Source organism: Tachysurus fulvidraco, chromosome 8 (assembly GCF_022655615.1).
Source record: "Tachysurus fulvidraco isolate hzauxx_2018 chromosome 8, HZAU_PFXX_2.0, whole genome shotgun sequence".
NCBI lineage: Eukaryota > Metazoa > Chordata > Actinopteri > Siluriformes > Bagridae > Tachysurus > Tachysurus fulvidraco.
Genome location: NC_062525.1, coordinates 6,477,808 through 6,497,547, shown reverse-complemented (window position 1 = coordinate 6,497,547; position 19,740 = coordinate 6,477,808). Strand labels below are relative to the sequence as shown.

Genomic DNA, 19,740 nt, shown 5'->3' with positions numbered 1-19,740 from the left:
ATCTGACCCTGCAGACATATTCCCTGCGAGTACTCCTGAGTACTAAGTTTTGAGACACTGTGCAGTATCTTTGTGCATAAGTGACCACCATAATGTCAAGTTACTTCCAACAGAAGCTTCTAGAAGTTTGTGTAAATTTAATGACACGAACACCACCCTATTCTTCCAAAACATGTTTTTTCTCCTAACCCAGGGTTCAGCGCAGTGTGAAAACGGGTAATCGCTGTTCTTTACAGCTTTTAACTCGGGGTTCACTTGATGTTTAGAAGCGGGGTTGGGATTTTTTTCCCCTGGGGTTATGAAACCCTGATCTGAAGCAGAGGTAGCAGCCATTTTTCACCGTTAACCCCACATTGCAGCGCCAAGCACGTACAGTGGGAAACACTATTAGAGGTCTTTTGAATGTTACAAGAATGTTACTTAAAGCCAGGGTGTAGCAACACCTAACAAAAACAGTTCGGTAGCGTCAGGCTACAAAACACTGGACATGAAATGTCTTCATTCAGTGTCACGTATTTCCCCCTCACTATGAGTGGAAGTTAAATATCAATGAACGCCTCTTCAAAGACATGATGATACTAAAAAATACAAAATTTAAGAATAAAAAAAGAAAGATGTGAAAGCTCTGTTCTGGTCAAAGTCAAAGATTTGCTCGATGTTGTATCCAGGCTGGTTTGCCACGTGTACGTGACCGACATCAGTAGCAGTGTTGATGAATAGTCATGGCAGATGACCACCAAAAGCGTCTTAAGACTTTGGGAAAGCTTCGTAATGACGTTCAATAAAACAAACATTGAGGCATTCCTAAAAAATCCGGCATGAATTATTTCTTCAATTAAGTTCTTAAGCGGCGAATCACTGGTCAAATTGCTTCGACTTCCATACGTAAACACGGGCATAAACGCAGCATCCATGCACATGTAGGTCTTTGAACATGGGTTTTAAGCATGAGCCTATTTCCCAAGGTCAGCCCTTTATGGGGCTGGAAGTTGTTAACACATTTGAAATGGTTAACAGGCCCTGTCCTCTTCCTTTTCTCCTTCGACAATTTTTGTCGTTTCCCTCAAATTCTTTTTTTTTTTTTTCCCCTCTTCCCCCTCTTCATGCCCCCTCTATCAATCAGACAGGTCAGTCTCAGACAGGCTACAAAGCAAAGGTCTCGCTGGTCAAACGGCTCTCGGTCACGGCCAATCAGAGGCCATGCTATTTCGGGAGAGACTCTTAAGTAATTGGAAGTGCAAATTTGGATGCCGTTTGTGGGCTGACGAATCGGACAATCATTCACACGACCAAAGGGGCAGGAAGGAGTTGGGTAAATACCTAGAGGCCACTGTTACTGGATTGAATTATGTCCATTTGCCTTATAGTTGGGTGGTTAATTTATTGCAGAAAAGCGCTACTAAAATAATTTTCAAAAGGTTCAGGATTTTATCTGGGCATAATTTCTAAACTCTTGATCTGATCCCACCGAACATGTGACTCGTGTATCGCAGGCTTTAATAAGAACCATTGAGCTGGCCTGAGATCAATGAAAATGTGAAGGTTAGCTTCTATATAGAGGCTCTCTATAGAGGCTCTATAAACTCACCACCTCCTTCTTTACGTTTGCATCTGATCCCTGATGGGCTTCTCTGTCCGTCTCGGCGGATAACGGTTAGTAGTTAGTTAAGGACCTAACTGTTGTACAGGATCTAACTGTTGTAGGTCCTGTTCTACACCTCATTCCAACCTCAGCGGCGTGACCAAACTTCTGAAAGGGTTAAGGGGTAAAGTCTGAACTCAATATCCTGCTGGAATGTCCAGGGTGGAATAAGAGTTTACTCAGAGCTTCTCACTGTTTCATGAGACGTGAGCAGTAGCTAAAACAGGAAAGAAATGTTCTTCAGGGTATGTAGTGATGGAATGTCTAACCCTCGGGTCTTAAATCAATAATGATCATTTATTAGGCTCATTGTTGGTAGTTGTTTAGATGTGAGGAAGAGCTCTTTTGATACCCAATGGGAGATTTGGTTTTGCAGCAGCCACAACACAATAGCAACAAGGGAGGACTAAAATTTAACAGTTTAGACAACTTTAAAGTGGAAAATAAACATCGAATTTACCACAGATAGAAAGAATGAATATGCATAATGCATATACAGAAATCTTGTAAACGTGGAGTTACCAAGTTTAGACTGAACCTGAGATTTCTGTACAGATGAACCGTGTAGTGCAGGGGTGTCAAACTCTGGTGTAATTATATTTGGCCCGCGAGTTCATATCAGATGTGCATTACAGCTGGCTAGCCGTATGCTCCGCTAATACTACAAATACCAGAATGCCTCGCCACTGTATTGACGCGTAGTCAGGAACAGCAAGCGTCCCTCATTCTCTGTTGACAGTCATTAACAACCATGTTAGTCAAGTTAATTCCACCCTCCACAAAAATGGCCAAATGAAAGATGGACAATAGGAGCTTTCAAGACAGGATGGAGGCAGATTATCTGTTCACGAATATAAAGGACAGACCTGTTTGTCTTGTGTGCTAACGGAGCTAACGTGTCTGTAACGAAAGAATATAAGAACATAAGAAGACACTATGTAACGAAGCATTATGAGAAGTATAAGGACCTGGATGTAAAGCAGAAGCTCCAGAAGGCGGAGGAGATGGAAAAAAAGTCAGGTTTCCCGGCAGACTACGTTCATGAAAGCAAAATCAAAAAGTGAAGCTGCTGTAAAGCTTTATTGCGGCAGCAGAGATTGCAATATCTGCCTGGCCCTTTAATGAGGGAGAGTTTGTCTAAAGTGTATAGTCAAAGTTTGCGAAATGAACACCACTGATGTGTCTCTTATTTCAAATTTAATTTCTTATGTGTTTGTAATATCAAGCTCTGGTTGTTCCAAATCCTGTGTTTAAGCAAAACTAAAGTTTGTTTCCATATGAAAAAGGTTGAACATTACAAATCAGTTGCAGTTCATTTTTCAATAAATATTCAGTTTGGCCTGTGACCTTTATTTCAGCTTTGTATTTTGGCCCACTGTGAGTTTGAGTTTGACATCCCTGGTGTAGAGGAAAATGCAGGATGTCAGGTTTAAAACTAAAAGTGTTGAGGAATTGTGATAGTGTGTATAAAAATGTTCAGAGGTCATAAGTAAAGCCGGTTAGACGTCATGCCTGATATAGTTGGATATAAAATCTTTTACAAATTAGTAAAAAAAAAAAAAGTTATTCAACAAATGCATAATCAGTCATGTGGTAATGTTTTTGGAGACATCTTCACCAGTACTATATAAAGGTCAGTAAGCTTTCGATGGCTAAAGTCTTTAAGATGGATGTTTGCTCTTTCCTCATACACACAGAGACTGCAAAGGGAATGAGTGTTTACAGTTGCCATAATGTGAGCAATAACAGAAACTAACGTATCTCTTGGAAACGAGTCTGTTAAATGTGAATATAAACAGTTAAGATGATTTAACATTTATTAAAATAAAACCACTGGATTAACAGCATGACCCCAAGTGTTTTATTCCGTACATTACAACACAATTTGGGTGAATCAGTAATCCAAAGCAATATGATGTTAAAACGTCAAAGCTGACAGAGTATACACATGACCATAGCATTCTAACTCAGTACTATGCTACTGTATATGTTATCCCAAAGTTGGACTAATAACATCTGCACATCTTACTCTTAAACATGAACGTGCAATTTGTGTTTCTTTAATAGTTAGCCTGCAGTACCGTAGAGTTATTATGCAGTTGTGGGTGTTTTTGTGATCCGTACATGATGTGATTAATGTAACGGAGGTTATTTTGAAATACGGATTACGAAAGTTTTTGTTAGAAATTTTTATTTTTTTGGTTGTTTTTTTTCTTCCTTCAGTCTGTCCAAGATGGATTCAGATGAAAGATGTGAAACCATTGTTTCAGTGTTATTTACTGCAGGTTTATTACTTATTATTCCAGTAAATGAGTGTGAGTCATGGGCCTTTAGCATGACCCTAATGATTTACTGTATATCAGTCACAACTGACTACAGTTCTGCCTGCTTAAATATAAAGTTGTATACCAACCAAATAACACACACACACACACACACAACCCACAAATACAGTGGAAAGCTCATTTATGTCACTCGTGCAGTAACTTATTTATCCTGCCTTTATCGGGTTTTGGGTATTCGAACATTCTTAAATAGAAAAAAAGCTTTTCCTAAGGGTGTAATAATAATAATAATAGCAAGGTGAAATAAATGAGAAAATACAGTTTACAGTGTGATGGCATGTCAATGGCAGCACACACAAGTGCAGTCATAACACAAGTGCAGTACTGTCATAACATGTTCCCTGTACATGTACATACTAAAACTGTGAAATCGGTGAATTTTCACCTTTCTGTACCAAAAGCTTCACTTTCACTAGAAACAACACACCAAAACATAGGTCATATTTCAGTCTGTTCCATATAGATAGGACTTTTCTGAAATACACAATACTTTTTTTTTTTTTTTTTTTGGTAGAATTCTGGATTACTAATTAGTGCTGTTGTAAACGCTTTGTGTAAATCTGGCTCTAAAGCTGATGGTTGGAGCATTGCTTATTTGTAGAGGGGGAAAAAATCGTATTCCTTACAGTTGGAAGAAATATTGAAACTAGTGACTAAGCTAATCAAAGCATGTTCCATTGAAAAAAAATAGAGTTAACAGTTGGCTTGAAAGATGTTTTACATTAAACTGTGTTTATTTATTGATTTGCTTTGTTCATTTATCGCCATCTACTTTAGCTCAGCTGCTCTATTTGTTCGCTGTTCTTTACCACTAATTTTAAGGGGTTTTTTGGGTTGTGCGTCCACAATTCAGCACTCGTTCAACACAATGGGATGTTTTCCCAAGAGAGGCTATGACTGAGGAAATAGACAAAGGTTCACTCGTCCGCCTCTGATCGTAATTGGTGTAATTGTGCCATGTTTTGCTCGATGATCAAAGACGCTCCGGTGGGGAAGCTGAGGCCCAATTTTCTTTCACCTCTGCGATCTTTCCGTTTAAAGCTTTCGGAAGGATTTTTGTCATCTGATCGTTGTGCAGCAGTTCATTGAATGTGCAGAAGGGTACATGACAAATCGCCCGATTTTCATTTGTTCTTCCACAAATGGAACAAATGGGGGAAATAAATCTCTCTATATATAAAATATAAAAGCTTGTCGATATTATTGTAAGTCTATCGATTAATATGGCTGTAAGATTCATATAGGTTTCACGTCAGCTGCGAAGTTTTCAGAGGAGAAATAATGTGTGTTTGATGTCTCGAACTCGGCACTGTGAGGACTTTTCTCATGTTCTAAATAGCTTCTTTTTATTAAGATGCATAAACATGATTAAAGTAAGGCAAGATATTTGATATTATATGACCCCAGTATGACAGTTGTGTATCCATCTGTTTGGCAGTGGGGGGGGGAAACACTTCATCCGGGGGAAGAAGAAAAATGAGCCATTGTGCTTGGAAAATAATCCTCATAATCCCCTTCAGATACAGTTGTGTGAATCAGTCTTTCCCAATTTCCTAATATTTTTAATTGTTTCATTTATTTCATGAAAGTATTTCAACAGCATCACATTTCTACATCTTTCCATTATTAAGTATCAGCCATAATCTTGAGCTGTTCTTCCTCACATCTTTTTTTTTAATTCTGTTTGTCATGTGTGAACTCTCTTTTCCTTTTCTCTTCCTTACCTAGCATGCACTGCAGAAGTGGAGAAGGTCTGTGGTGTCTCCTCTGAAGAGAACCTGCAGCCCTTTAAGGATGAAATGGACCAGTTTCTGAGTCGAGGTGAGTCGCAGTCAAGCTGAAGCAGTGTTGGTCAAACATCACAGATTTCTTTATAACATTCATTTCACTGAGATTTAAGTTCATGTAAAGAAAGTTTACGACACAGAACAGTTTCATGATGCATATTTCATCTAGATAGTAAAAGTGGAAATGAAATGTCAATTTTATTTCTATAGCACAACTACACAACACCAGTTGACCAGTGTGCTTTACATCAGTGCAAACAATAAAAAAAAATCAATAATAGATAAAAAAAGGCACAAACGAGGCAACCGAAAACTGAAATTGAGTTAATGCTCATTTTGATCTGCTAGGGTTTTTCCTCTCCTCTTGCTTACACATCAGACCATATAGTGTGACTGACTGACTGACTGTGTGACTGACTGACTGACTGTGTGACTGACTGACTGACTGTGTGACTGACTGACTGACTGTGTGACTGACTGACTGACTGTGTGACTGACTGACTGACTGTGTGACTGACTGACTGACTGTGTGACTGACTGACTGACTGTGTGACTGACTGACTGACTGTGTGTCTGACTGACTGACTGACTGTGTGTCTGACTGACTGACTGACTGTGTGTCTGACTGACTGACTGACTGTGTGTCTGACTGACTGACTGACTGTGTGTCTGACTGACTGACTGTGTGTCTGACTGACTGTGTGTCTGACTGACTGACTGTGTGTCTGACTGACTGACTGTGTGTCTGACTGACTGACTGTGTGTCTGACTGACTGACTGACTGACTGTGTGTCTGACTGACTGACTGACTGACTGTGTGTCTGACTGACTGACTGACTGACTGTGTGTCTGACTGACTGACTGACTGACTGTGTCTCTGACTGACTGACTGACTGACTGACTGTGTCTCTGACTGACTGACTGACTGACTGACTGTGTCTCTGACTGACTGACTGACTGACTGTGTCTCTGACTGACTGACTGACTGACTGTGTCTCTGACTGACTGACTGTGTCTGTGTCTGACTGACTGACTGACTGTGTCTGTGTCTGACTGACTGACTGTGTCTGTGTCTGACTGACTGACTGACTGACTGTCTGTGTCTGACTGACTGACTGTCTGTGTCTGTCTGACTGACTGACTGTCTGTGTCTGTCTGACTGACTGACTGTCTGTGTCTGTCTGACTGACTGACTGTCTGTGTCTGTCTGACTGACTGACTGTCTGTGTCTGTCTGACTGACTGACTGTGTCTGTGTCTGACTGACTGTCTGTGTCTGACTGACTGTCTGTGTCTGACTGACTGTCTGTGTCTGACTGACTGACTGTGTCTGTGTCTGTGTCTGACTGACTGACTGTCTGTGTGTGAGAGAGAGAGATTTTACAGTGCATGGTTTTGTTTACACCAGCCAACATTTGCATTCCATGGAAAAGCAGCAGAAATTTTTGGAAGGAAGATGTTTTTGACATCTCATTGTGGATCTGTATCAGAGAGCCATGTTCCTGGGGGCTGACTTCCATTTGACATTTCTCAAGTATTTTACCTCTCCAGGCAGGAAGAAACAGCCTCTATCTGTTTCGCTCTCGCTCTCTCAAACCATAATCCCCCTACCCTCAGTGATCAAGGGGCATTAGTGTATAAATCAAAGTGACTGAGGCATCCTGCTCGCGGCACTGGGTGAAATCGGGTGGTCTGGCTGTGATTAGGAAACAGTGGATGGTGTTCCACTTAGCCACGTCCTGCTAATGTGTCATGACCCCAGAGCTCCAGTGAGCATGAGATTTTGCTAACCTTACGTCAGATTAATCTGTCCCACCGTGTGACCCAGGCTCTGAGAGTCGGGTCGAGGGGCATCAGACACCGCCAATTCAAGAAGACTCACACAGCCACCTCTTATACTCTGGGGACCGAAAAAGAGCTCTTCAATGTCTACAACAGCAGTGTGTACGATCTCTACGTGAGCACACATCACATTCGGTGATTTACTTGTTAGACCCCAGTGCTGTTTAATGCACAGATGGTTTTGATTAATTCTGTGACGATATTTCTGACAGTTTCTAGCTGCAAGGTAAATTACGCTTCATTCTGAGACTCCAGTGCCTTTGCTTTGTAACAGCCCGAGGTAAAGTTTAATCTCTCAGCTTTGCCTTAGGCTACATCACACCAGTTTAAACCACACACACCGAAAATATTCTCCAGCACTCAGTTCTGATGTAGCATCACCCTGTTGCTCCTAATCTTGGTACAGTGTGGTGTCCTGCGTGGATATTCAGTGCAATAGGATTTGTTTTGTTAATGCAGAACAGTTTATCATCACACAACGAACCAAACATCAGTCAGGATTAGCAGGTACTAGCTCCACTTTTATCACAGGTTTAAATTCTGAGAGCAAACTAAATGTCTTTTTAAAAATCTAACTGTAAGGTTCTCTAAACACTCATTTATTTACCCTCATCATTTTTCTTTTATCGTAAAAATCAGATGATTCCACTCAATATTGCGTTTTTGTTTTTTTTTTAATGTGGAACATGCCTTCCCCCGACAGTGAATATTCTCTTTAGTGTCTGCTAGATTCTTTGCTACATCATGTAACCTATCATTCATCACAGAAAGGTCTTCTCTCCATGAGCACTACAAGCTTAACAGATTCTTGTGACCCATAACATTTAAAAAAAAAAAAAAAAAAAAAAAAAATCAAACCCAAATCTGTCTTTGTCCAACTGCATATAGACACCTTTTTCTCATCTCTCTCTCTCTTGCACGCTCGCGCACACACACTTGTCCTCAGACAGTGTTGGAGACGGCGGGAGCTCAGTGTTCACGGTCTGAACTCTTCTAACTACTACCGGCTCCAATTTGTCAAAGATCGCCCAGGTCACTGACCCTCACAGGCCCCTGTGATTCAGAGGAACTATTTTACCACACACACACACTCTCTCTCTCTCTCCCCACACACACACTCACTCTTTCTCTCACACACACATTCAAAAGCTTCATCATCCTGGGCTGCGTGGCCTTTCCCCACCCTGGAGCACTAAGACACACTGGCGACGACAATTCGCCCTTTTGTTTTTCCTGTATTGTCTTTCACGTCTACTTCAAAGAGCCAGCACTTAATTTTTCACTTTGCACAGACCATCTTTATCCTTTCTGAAGAGTTACAGACTTATTTAGCATGGAACGTCGATAAACCTCTTATATGCATCCAAACATCTTGCCCCACTCGCTTTCCCCTTTTTGGTTTTCAATCCATCTTACTTTGACTGATGGAAGGAAGTCACTGCCAAAGCAAATAAAGACATCACGAGTGAGTTTGATGCTTCGCAGAGATGCAGCATTACACACTCAATCATTTTCTTTTATTCCGATATTCAGAGCTCGGTGAACTCTAGCATGTGTGTACACACGCACACGCCAAACATCCCACTTTCAGACGTGACTTTTCCAGGGATGTTCGCGGCGACTGGAGCCCAAAAAACCCACCACCAGGCGCCTCTGACATCCATTTCAGAAAAGCCGGCGTTATTTATAATCACTAGGTAAAACACAGACCCGGCACTGTCATCAATTGTTATTGCTCGTGCTCGAGACGGGTCACGGCACAGAAGTGAAAGCAGACATAGAGCAGCGCCTCTGTTATGTCTGTGCTCGCTTTGTATTTTTTTTTTCTATTAAAAAAAAAAATTATTTTTGCATGCATTCTTGTGTGTGAAGGAATTTTTTAAACTTTAAAAAAAAACTGCACTCGGAAGGAGGTCTTGCTTTTATATTTGATAACTAATAATTTTCCATATTACAGGCTGATGGATGTTATCGTGAATAAGTTTGTCATTAATCGATCATTTTATACAGTTACTCCATCCTCCAACATCCACACCTGATTTTTCATCTGAAATTCCATCTCCAAATAGTATTTGTGCGTGTTCACCAAAAGCCTTTGAATTTCTATGAGACGGTTCAGCCTGCAGTAATAAGAGATGACCGGCGTATCCAGACAAACTTCCTGAAGGCAATGGGAAACAGCCAAGAATCCCATTAAGTCGCTCATTTGGCCACCCGATGCTAAACAATTAGCGCTGGCATGTTGTCTGCTTAGTTGCGTTTTTCTGAGGAACCATCTCCAACACAATCGGTCCCTCATGCGCAGAGATGAATCAAAGGTTCACTGTCTGAAGCTGTAGATCTTTGCATTTGATGTGTCTGTGAAGTCCATCTCACTTCAGTCACACTCAATGATTTGATATTTTCCAAGAGAGCAAGCTGTAGATCAGAGTGAATTTCATTTTGCCTTCTCTTTCTTCTCTCCCTTTAGTGCGCGCGCGAGCGTGTGTTTTATGATCCGCTAGCCATTACGAAATGCACGGGAAAAACAGAAGCGTATTTCATTGCGTTTTGATGTTTGGAGGGATTTTAAATTAGAAAAAGCCAGACGGTCAAAGAGGCATGGTGTGAAGTTTCTACATGTTGCAACAGACAGGACTGTGGTTACTGCTTCTAATATGGAGCTTAATGCCTTGTTAGACATTTGAAGGCACCACTGTCTTCGTCTGTCATGAATAAACATCATGAGGTTTCGCTTTGTTATTCAGACTGAACTGTGTGCAGATTTTCAGCAACACGTCCTGTTTGCTGAAGTCGTGTTTTTGTCGTGTTTAAAAATATATACTTTTTTTTTTTTTTTAAAGGGCCACCTTCAGAAAGTCATCTGTGTGGCTGAAGAGAATTCACTTTACACTTAATACCGCTTAGACTTTTATTTGCATTCTGCCTCCAATCAAGTGCACTGATGATTAAGAGCGTAGATCAAAGGCTTAAAAAAAGATCCTGATGGAGAAGAGCTTTATGGTTCAGAAACTCGACTACGACGCAGTAAAGGCCAAAGCACTGGAGACTGCTATTGATGATGACACAAAAACAGGAAGTGAAAACTGAGGAATTTCCTGACAGCTTGATTTGCGCATCGGTTTGGAAGGGAACCCTTTGCTATAGGGCCAGTGTTGCGCTGGTGAAAGCTTTAGATTTTCAGGATAAGCAGATAAGCTAAACATTTATTTTTTTTTCCAGGCCACTATGTTAAATTGAGTTGTTCTTTTATAACAACAGAATGAATAAATGATGCAAGTGAAGGTAAACTGTAAAAGCAGTAACAGTATAACGAGCAATAGCAGAAGTACAAAGTATTATTATTGCGCCTGTTGGTCATATTGTCTTGAAATTGGAAAAATTAATTAATTTTAAAACATGGATATTTAAATATTAATCTTAAAACATGCCCTGGTGTGTAGTCATTACAAACTGCAGGGGTTTCTGCATTCACCTCATCTTTCTGAAGCACTTATTACACTGATTCCTTTGTGAATCAGTGCTCATGTTTCAAGCCAGATGCCTGTGGAAAAGGAACATGCGCTGCAGTAAACCGTTAATAAGTGAAAGCCGTCTGCACACGCTGAAGCATGAGGCCCAGCCAAGCTCTCAGGTCCCTGCTACAAACCAAGCAGCTTCTGAATCACAGCTGCTTTAGAAGACGACCCACACACACACACACGGGCTCAAATATACACTCACTTATAACGATTTAATTTTTTTTTCTTTCACTTTCTTCATCAGTTCCATGTTTATGATAACTGCATTGTTTAATGTTGTGGTGGAGATTTTATTTAATTGCCTGTATTTTTTATTTTTTTTCCCCCAGCTAAACAAGAACTGGAGGCGCAGGAAACACAGCAAAAAGAAACTCACAAAATGTAAGGAGTTTTTCGATCAGTGTTCATGTGTGCTGAGTCAACCTCGCTTCAGCGATGACCGAGTGACTTCTGACGCCATGTTTCTGCTCGGCCGTGCCAAGCAAGGCTGTTTTTAGTGCTTTAATTGCATAATGTCTCCTGATATTACATTCCTTAATAACAGCCTCACACACGGCTCAGTTACGGCCCCAGAAGTTGTTGTTTCCAGACCTTTTGAAATCGCTCCTTCTCAGTGGTAATGTTGCAGTCTTTTCTGTAGCCATGACTGAACATCTTCAGCAGTAAACAGCACCGTGTTAGCCGCTGGTCACCTATTATACATTCTAAGAGACATGCCATGGACCAGTAATGTCTGTCCATATTGTTACAGACGTTAAAGAGCCCTCATTCCTAGTTTTTCTTTACACCGCTAAAGGCTCGGTGCAGCAGCTGAGATGGTTTCATGGTCTTCATAGTTGGTCGAGTACACATTTGCTTTCAGTCTAGATAGTTTTTCATGAGATTTTCAGATTGAAACATCACCAAACAGCCAAATAGACTTTCACAATAAAATAATTGCAAACGTCTCCCATAGATGACCACTGTGTTACTCTCATTGCTCAAACTGACCTTAAAGAGACACAGATTGGCTTTCCAACATGAGAGCAGGGCTAGTGACAGACACCTGAACATCACACTCCTACAGACTCGTGTCCTTCCAAGTGCCTTTTTAATGTAATAATCAGCTCCACTCTTCTGGGAAGGCTTTAATGTTGTAGCATGGTTGTGGGAGTTTGTGCTCGTTCAGCCATGATCATTAGCGATGGCAGGCAGAAGGTCTGGGGTGCAGTCGACGTTCCAGTTCATCCTACACGTGTTTAGTGGGGTTGCGCCAGAGTCAGGGCTCTGTAAAGGACGTTAGAGTTCTTCCACACCAACCTTTACACACATGGAGCGCCACATTTTGATAGTGGATCTGTGCACAAAGCACAGAGCTTTGTCCTGCAGGAACAGGTTTGAGCCTCTTAATTCCAGAGAAGATAAAATCTAGTGCAACCGCATAAAAACTCATTTGGTACAATTGTGTGCGTCCAGCATTGTTGCAACAGTTTGGGGAACAACCACATAAGCAATAGTCAGGTGTCCACATGCTTTTGGTCATTTAGTACCATTTAGTGAATAAAAATTACACTGATTTTATCTGCTGAGTTTTCTTGCATGCTCTCTGAATGAACTAAAATTCTGTAGTTAATATGGTTTTAAACTGAACACAACACATTTGGTGTAGAACGATTACAGTTTGTGTGTTGACTCATTTTAAATATTAAAATGTATGCTTATGTGCAACACTAACATTAAGCAGCATTGAGTCTTGGGCACATGATTTTTTTATGCATGCTTTTGTCAGCTTGTATATGGGTTAGTAAAAGGGCTGCAGATGACAGCAGGTTTTGGTGTTTTGTTTGCTCAATTAAAATTTTAAGTGCAAGATTGCGAGTAATGGTACAGTTTTAATTCTGTTTATTCCTCATCTTTTGAGAATTTTCCTTGCTGTCCGCATCCCTGGTTTGTTTATTAGGGATCTGAGTTGACATCCAGCTTTCTGTGAATGTGCTTTGACACTGAGGAATAGGTTCATGTCACCTTCAAATGCGTGTGCCTGCATCTGTCTGCGTCTCTCTCTCTCTCTGTTTGCATGTTTTTATGTGTGCGTGTGTGTTTGCATGTCTCTGTGTTCTATACTCAGAGCTAGTGTTATGGGGGCAATAGTTTTGTTTTAGCAACTCCAGAAGTTTTATTTATTATTCTTGCTTTTCGAAGCACATATAAGCTCTTATGACATCCACCGTTGGCCAAAATTCCAGTAAACTGAATTAACTCATCGTTGTTGACATGCAACACACATTAATAGTGCCTGAATTGCTATATATATATATAAAAAGAGGTTGCCCACGTAGTGTGGTTGGTTCAGGTTGTAAATTTGGCTTTCTGGCATGAAGCTTGAGCTTGGATCCACAGACAGAATAAACATGTCTATAGACAGAGTCTAAGCAGAAAAAACATTGAGTCAATGTAAAGCTACACATGTACACGTATTTTATGGGCCATTAGAATAAACTCAGTAAAACGTCAGGTGGGTCCGGAGCGCACACGAGATGAGGTAACGTCGTCCAGCACTTCTGTTTATCCCAAATTGACCTGGCGTACCTTCAGCCAAGAGTCTAGTGTCGCAGATGGCTAAGCTGCACGGACTTCGTCCTCCACGCTGACAGCCATTCATATTTTCCTAAAGGCAAATTAGTTTAAATTCAGTGCAAGCTTTGCCGTTAGGTAAAGAAAAGCTGTAGCTTGGGCGGCCCACGGAGATGGAGCGAGTGGAACTTGATTTGGTGGAAAGAGCAGTAAGGAGTAAGGCCGTAATGTTTAGGGCAACACATGATCTATGAAATTTGACATGTAGTCAAAACATTAGAGTGGCAGTAATTGAGTTACAGACAAACGCCGCTCCCATGGCGCTGAAGCGTGGCTCGAGTTTCATTGGAGTTTATTCAGAATTTGATACTTGAACACAGGGCTGTATAGTAAGCAGCAGGGTCTATTTTCAGGGTGGCAGTAAAGGGAAAGGCTCATAAAAGTCGCATAATTAAATTTATTTATAAGAAATAGTGTCAAGCCAAACTGCTACCTACTGTACATGACTAAATTTGCTCTGCAACTTTTTAAACGCACATCATTCATTTGGATAAGGTATAGAGAAAATAAAATTTTTTTTAGATAGATTATATTTACGTAGAAAATGGAGAATGTGTAATAAAATGCTGTGATTTTATTAATTCATAAACACTGTATTGTGCAAAGCTTTTTGTGCATTAACCAAGTTTTTCATTTGCTGTTTTGCCAATCACTTAAAAAAACAAACAAAAAAAAAACAGTCCAAATGCCTGGTATGATTTAACTGAATCACAGCAAGAGCTAGAAATGGTCAAATTGGCTAATGTTGGATTATTTTTAATTCGGTTTTAACCACATTTAATAACGGTGAATAATTGTGCAGTTCTCTGATGTACATTTATTACAGTATAATGTTGTCACTGTTATACATACACCTTTTCTCTTTTCCCCAGGTTCCTGGAGTTGACCGTGTCATTCTCCGTGAAGCCCAAGAGTGGCGAGAAAGAGGTTTCGGCCCACACGTTCTTCTCCGTGTGGCACGAGTTCTCCACTGACTTCAAAGACCTGTGGAAGAAAGAGAACAAGCTAATCTTGCAGGAAAGGTGAGTGACTCTCCTAGTGGAATAAAATGGTAGCGTGTATATATTTCTTTGTCTTTTGCCCTGGACCATGCTTTGTTTAGTCCAGGATCTGGAGCTGTCCCGTGTTCTAAGCTCTCAGGAATGGGACCCGACAGGACGCTGTAAGTCCTTGTTTTTGCTCGGTGGTAAAGACGGAGCCTGTTGCATTTTTAAAGCTTTCCTGCTGCTTCATCAGGCCTCAGACTGATTTTATGAAGTGTTTTACACAATGGTCTCCTTCACAACATGGCTAGGTAAACATTTGTGTTTCAGTGTAAAGTAGCAGGGAGGAGGAACTAGCCATGGTGGAGGGGTTTAGTGGAGTCTACGGTCCGTGCAGTTTTTTGGCAGTGTTTTCACACTGTCCTCTAGGCTCGTCAGCCTTTGTCTGTTAGAAAATTGACCTTTTTGAGGTGAAGTCTCTCTCTCTCTCTCTCTCTCTCACTCTCTCACTCACTCACACACTCACACACACACATTCATTCTTTGTCTTTCTCTCTCCCACCATGACTGCTGAAGGGCTTAAGATCAGAAAACAGTGCAGGGTCAAATTTGTTACAGCTCACACTTGTTCCGGCCCGAGTGATGGACGCGGGCTTTGTAGTGACAGCCGAAAGTGGACTCCGCAACATTCCACACATTAGTGACTCCGACACGGAAATGAATCTTCTTCACCACAAGCCCGCATGCGATTATAAAACATGTTTGTGCGAGCTTTGCGTGAAAACCCGATTAATCAGTATTCTATCTATCCCATAATTGGCCTGAGGTCATTCATGTATATAGATTTTACACTAGCAATTTTAAATGCTTATTTGTTACTCACACAATTATTTTACAACAATGATATAATAAATACAAAATATACCCTAAATCAAAGGCAAAGTAAACAAGCCATTGAATTAGGAGAAAAGTAAAGTAATGGCACCCGGTACAAGGTGGAAGAAACAGTCTGAGCTTATGGTATCTGATGTGCCATAAAGACAAAGCTGCATTATGAAGATTTAGCGTATGCTATGAATTAAAATATGCCCTTTGTGCTTGTTTTAAGTTTTCTGTGAGCTTGTGTTTAAGCACCAAGCCGTCTGTTGTTCCGTTCCGACGCTCGGTGTCTATCATAATTCGCATGTGAATGTGAAGATGATCAGATTTTTATTTTTTTTGTAAATCTGGCAGGAATTTTTGTTCGTTTCCCTTTTAAAGTAATCTGATGCTACTTTATAAAGATCGTTAATTCATTAGCATCAATTTGTCGTGGCTCGAAGTGCCACTAGAACCTCTACTAGAACTACAATTATATTCAGCTTCATGATGAAAAAATGTCTGAAAAACTTGACCCAGACTGATGAGATGATTTAAACATGCAGGCTGCTGAAGCAGAGGGTATGAGCTTCATTTAAATGTCATATCTGGTATGTCCAGGGGAAAAGGAAAAAAAATGCAAACGCGAAACCGTAAACATGTCTTGGTTGATTAATGACATTTAGGCAGAAAAAGAAATGTGTGTGTGTGTGTTATATATATATATATATATATATATATATATATATATATATATATATATATATATATATATATATATATATATATATATATATATATAATTTTTTTTCTTCTTCTTTCCACCAACTCATTTTTATTTAAGTTGCCTTTGTCATTCGTTTTACTTTTACAGTGTTTGGCCCCATGTTAACGTCAGAACTGATCCATTTCTCATGCAGCATCTGACTAACCCGCAAAACCCAAAACCTCTCAGGTTTATTTTTCCTTGTCTGGACTGTTACTGTAGTCGTTATAAAGAGATCGACTCCACACAGACCTGACCTGCCAAATTCTGTCTAGTCCGCTCCGCTTGTCTCAAACCGTGTCCCATATGTTTAATATTACATTATATCTCCTGTCTTTCTAGTATTCGTCGAAAAGGGGGGAGCCTGTGAAATGACCCGGGAATTATTTTTCTAACCCCCGATAATGAAAAGAAGACTTGATTTGATGGTTAGCTTCAAGTGGTTTCGATGAGGTTTTGTGATAGCGACGAGAGTTCAACAGGTACAAATTAGGCAGGTCTGGTCTGTTCAAAAGAGACGAGCACAGAGGCTTCTCCATTATTCATAAGGAACCACCATGAACCAGTGACCGTATCTGTCCTGAAACATACAGTTCAGATCGGGTTTCTTTAACCCCATTGCTCTCGGAAGCCCCCTCTTATTCTTCTACTCTTTTACTCATTCAATATAATCGTTCAAGCTTTTAGACTTCGGGGCTCTGACATACTCTGCGGAAGTGGCTTCTTAAAATAATACTGCCAGGTCCTTGATTTTTTTGATTTTTTTTCTTCCTCCCCCCTTTTCACTTATCTCAACGAGCCGGTGCTGTATTAATGTTAAGATTTCGGATTCCTGATAATTTCTTTGCTCTTTATATCCGACTCTCTGCTGTTGCGCCTCTGGCTAGCTTTAAAAGCTCGACGCTGCCTACATGGCATTCAGGACGTTAAATGGAACTTTCTGGATACAGCTGAACATTGCTGCTTGTTCTCAAAGCCACTTTATTTAACTTTAGGGTATTTATAGTGATGGGTTTGGAAAGATTATTTTTGAAAAGTTTCAAAACATTTTCATTTATATAGATTGTGTGTGTGTGGTTTTTTTTTTTGGGGGGGGGGGGGTGTTAATTTTCATATAGATATTATAGACATTATATTCTTCAAAATAAAAAACATCATAAACCTCTTAGCTTATTATGAATTCCTAATTGGTAAATTATGATTTTTAACATTGTTGGTATTCTGTAGTGAAATGATCATTTCCCCTTATTTTATCAACATTGAATGTTGAAGGATATCAGTTTTTATTTTTAAACATATGTTGTTGGGTTTTTTCTGAAAGTATGTAAAGTTATATGCCGTTTTTTTTTGTTTGTTTGTTTGTTTTTGTAACCTGCAGATGAACTAATGAGATTTTGGAACGTAAACGAGGATTCGAACGTAAACGAGGAAACCGCATGTCAAATATCTGAAGCAGCATCTCTGTATGATGTACAAGAACTATCTGTGTTCATGTTTAACTCCAAGCCTCTTGTCTGGCTCTGTTTATTTACCTTCAGTCTGTCACTCCTCCTCCTGTCAGTCCAGCAGAAGGAAATTCTTATTCTACAGTGAAGTGGTTTAATGTAGGATGTGAAACTTACTCTTTCTTTTTGCTGCCATTACACATGCACTCTTAATATTTTGATTTGTCGATTGTCAAATACGCCCAAGATATATTTTAATGGCCTATCCATTTTTTCTTTTTCATTTTTTAATATATTTTTTAAATAATATTGTTTTGTTTTTTTTCTTCTTTTAACCTGACATACCAGGTGCCATGTATCTGAGTCTAGTTAAGGTTCCCACCCCTAGATTTTAGTCTCCCAGAGTTGTAGAAAGGACTAAATGGAGCTGTGTTGCCTTTGGCAGGATGGAGCAGCTTCTTCAGTTGCAGCTATTGTAGTTGTGACACTTTTCCTGAATAGTGTCACTTAGTGGTGCTGTGTGTGTGTGTGATGTGCTTGTGAATGATTTATGAGAGATCTCCGTCAACGAGAGAGAGCTCTGGTCCCCTTTCAGCTCATTTGTTCCCTCGTCTGTGTTGCACGCCACTCCTGTGCGATAAGGTGCCGTTTTGCCGAACAGAGCGCCTCTTTATCTGACGGGTCAAAGTGACAGCTTTTGACTCTTTAAGTGCGCCTCTCTCAATAGCCCCATGAGCACCGAGACATCAGATAGATTAGTTCCCACCGGCAGACGCGGCAGTGTTGCCTTTCTCCTGACATTTGCTGCCCTTCTTAATCAGGAGATCTGTCTCTAAAGTGTTTGTCTTCGCTCTCCAATGGCACCTAAAGCCCCAAAGAATTTTCCCCTGTCTGTGTCACTCAGCCCCAATTTGTCATGAATCCTTGTCGTTTGTGCGTTTCAACAGGAACAGGGGAGTTTAGAGGGTCTGGCCTGCGCACAAAACCACAGCTGACCGAGAATGCTAAAGATAACTCGTTCTCTCTAACCTTTACATTTTCTTTCGCTCCTCTTCATGCCTTTGTGCTTTAGTTTAGTTTATCTCTAATGTGTGTGTGTGTGTGTGTGTGTGTGTGTGTGTGTGTATATATATATACACACACACACACACATTAGTAGATAAAATGAAATAATTCAGAAATATGTATGTGTGTATATTTGTGTGTGTGTATGTGTGTATATATATATATATATATATATATATATATATATATATATATATATATATATATATATATATTGTGTGTGTTTGTGTCATTTTTCTTTCTCTCTATGAGAATCTGATATTAGAGTGGATTGTGTGAGCGTATCAAGTTGACCCCAGTCTCAGGAGGGAACTCATATGTTTATTTGTTTCTCTAACCCTCCGTCTGCTTAAAGGCTTGACTTAGCTAAACACAAGCTTAAGTGGAACAGCCTCGAGCAGAAAGATACTCGACTTTCTCTTCAAAACAACACTCGTCCAAAGTGGACATCACTCTCCACTGTCGTTAACGAGTCAAGTTTCACCATGGAGGTTCATTCTGGTGTCCTCAGCTGCAGGAATGTCATGTTTTAACACTGAATGAAGTTGACTGGAGAGTAGAAAGTGGACTACATTTAGTTTCGGAAGCGTGCTAATGCTAATATGCCGTTAGGGTCAAGTGTGTTTCACTTCATTAGAGGGCTTTATTTTAAGTATATTAGAAAGAAAAGAGAAATATTTTACAGCTGGAGAAACACTTTTAAAGCTGGAGATTTAAGCATTTGTCTTTGACCCTTAATGTCTCTCCATTCATTTCTAGTGAATTCACTGAAGTGCTTTTGTAGGAACGTGGAGCTCTGAAGCATTCGATCAGATTAGCAGTAAAGTTTTTTTGGACTCGAAGGAAACTGTTCAAATAAGAGAACTTTCCCTAC

General features: G+C 40.2%; 1 protein-coding gene across 2 annotated transcripts in view; it reads left to right on the top strand.

Moving 5' to 3' along the window:
• Window positions 1–19,740, top strand: part of fmn2b (formin 2b) — a 69,883-nt gene that overhangs the window by 41,852 nt on the left and 8,291 nt on the right. For both annotated transcript variants that reach the window (XM_047817558.1, XM_027132777.2), the window contains 3 exons: window positions 5,716–5,808; window positions 11,466–11,517; window positions 14,622–14,771. In XM_047817558.1, the coding sequence (XP_047673514.1) occupies window positions 5,716–5,808; window positions 11,466–11,517; window positions 14,622–14,771 (295 nt within the window). The remainder of the gene's footprint in view (window positions 1–5,715; window positions 5,809–11,465; window positions 11,518–14,621; window positions 14,772–19,740) is intronic.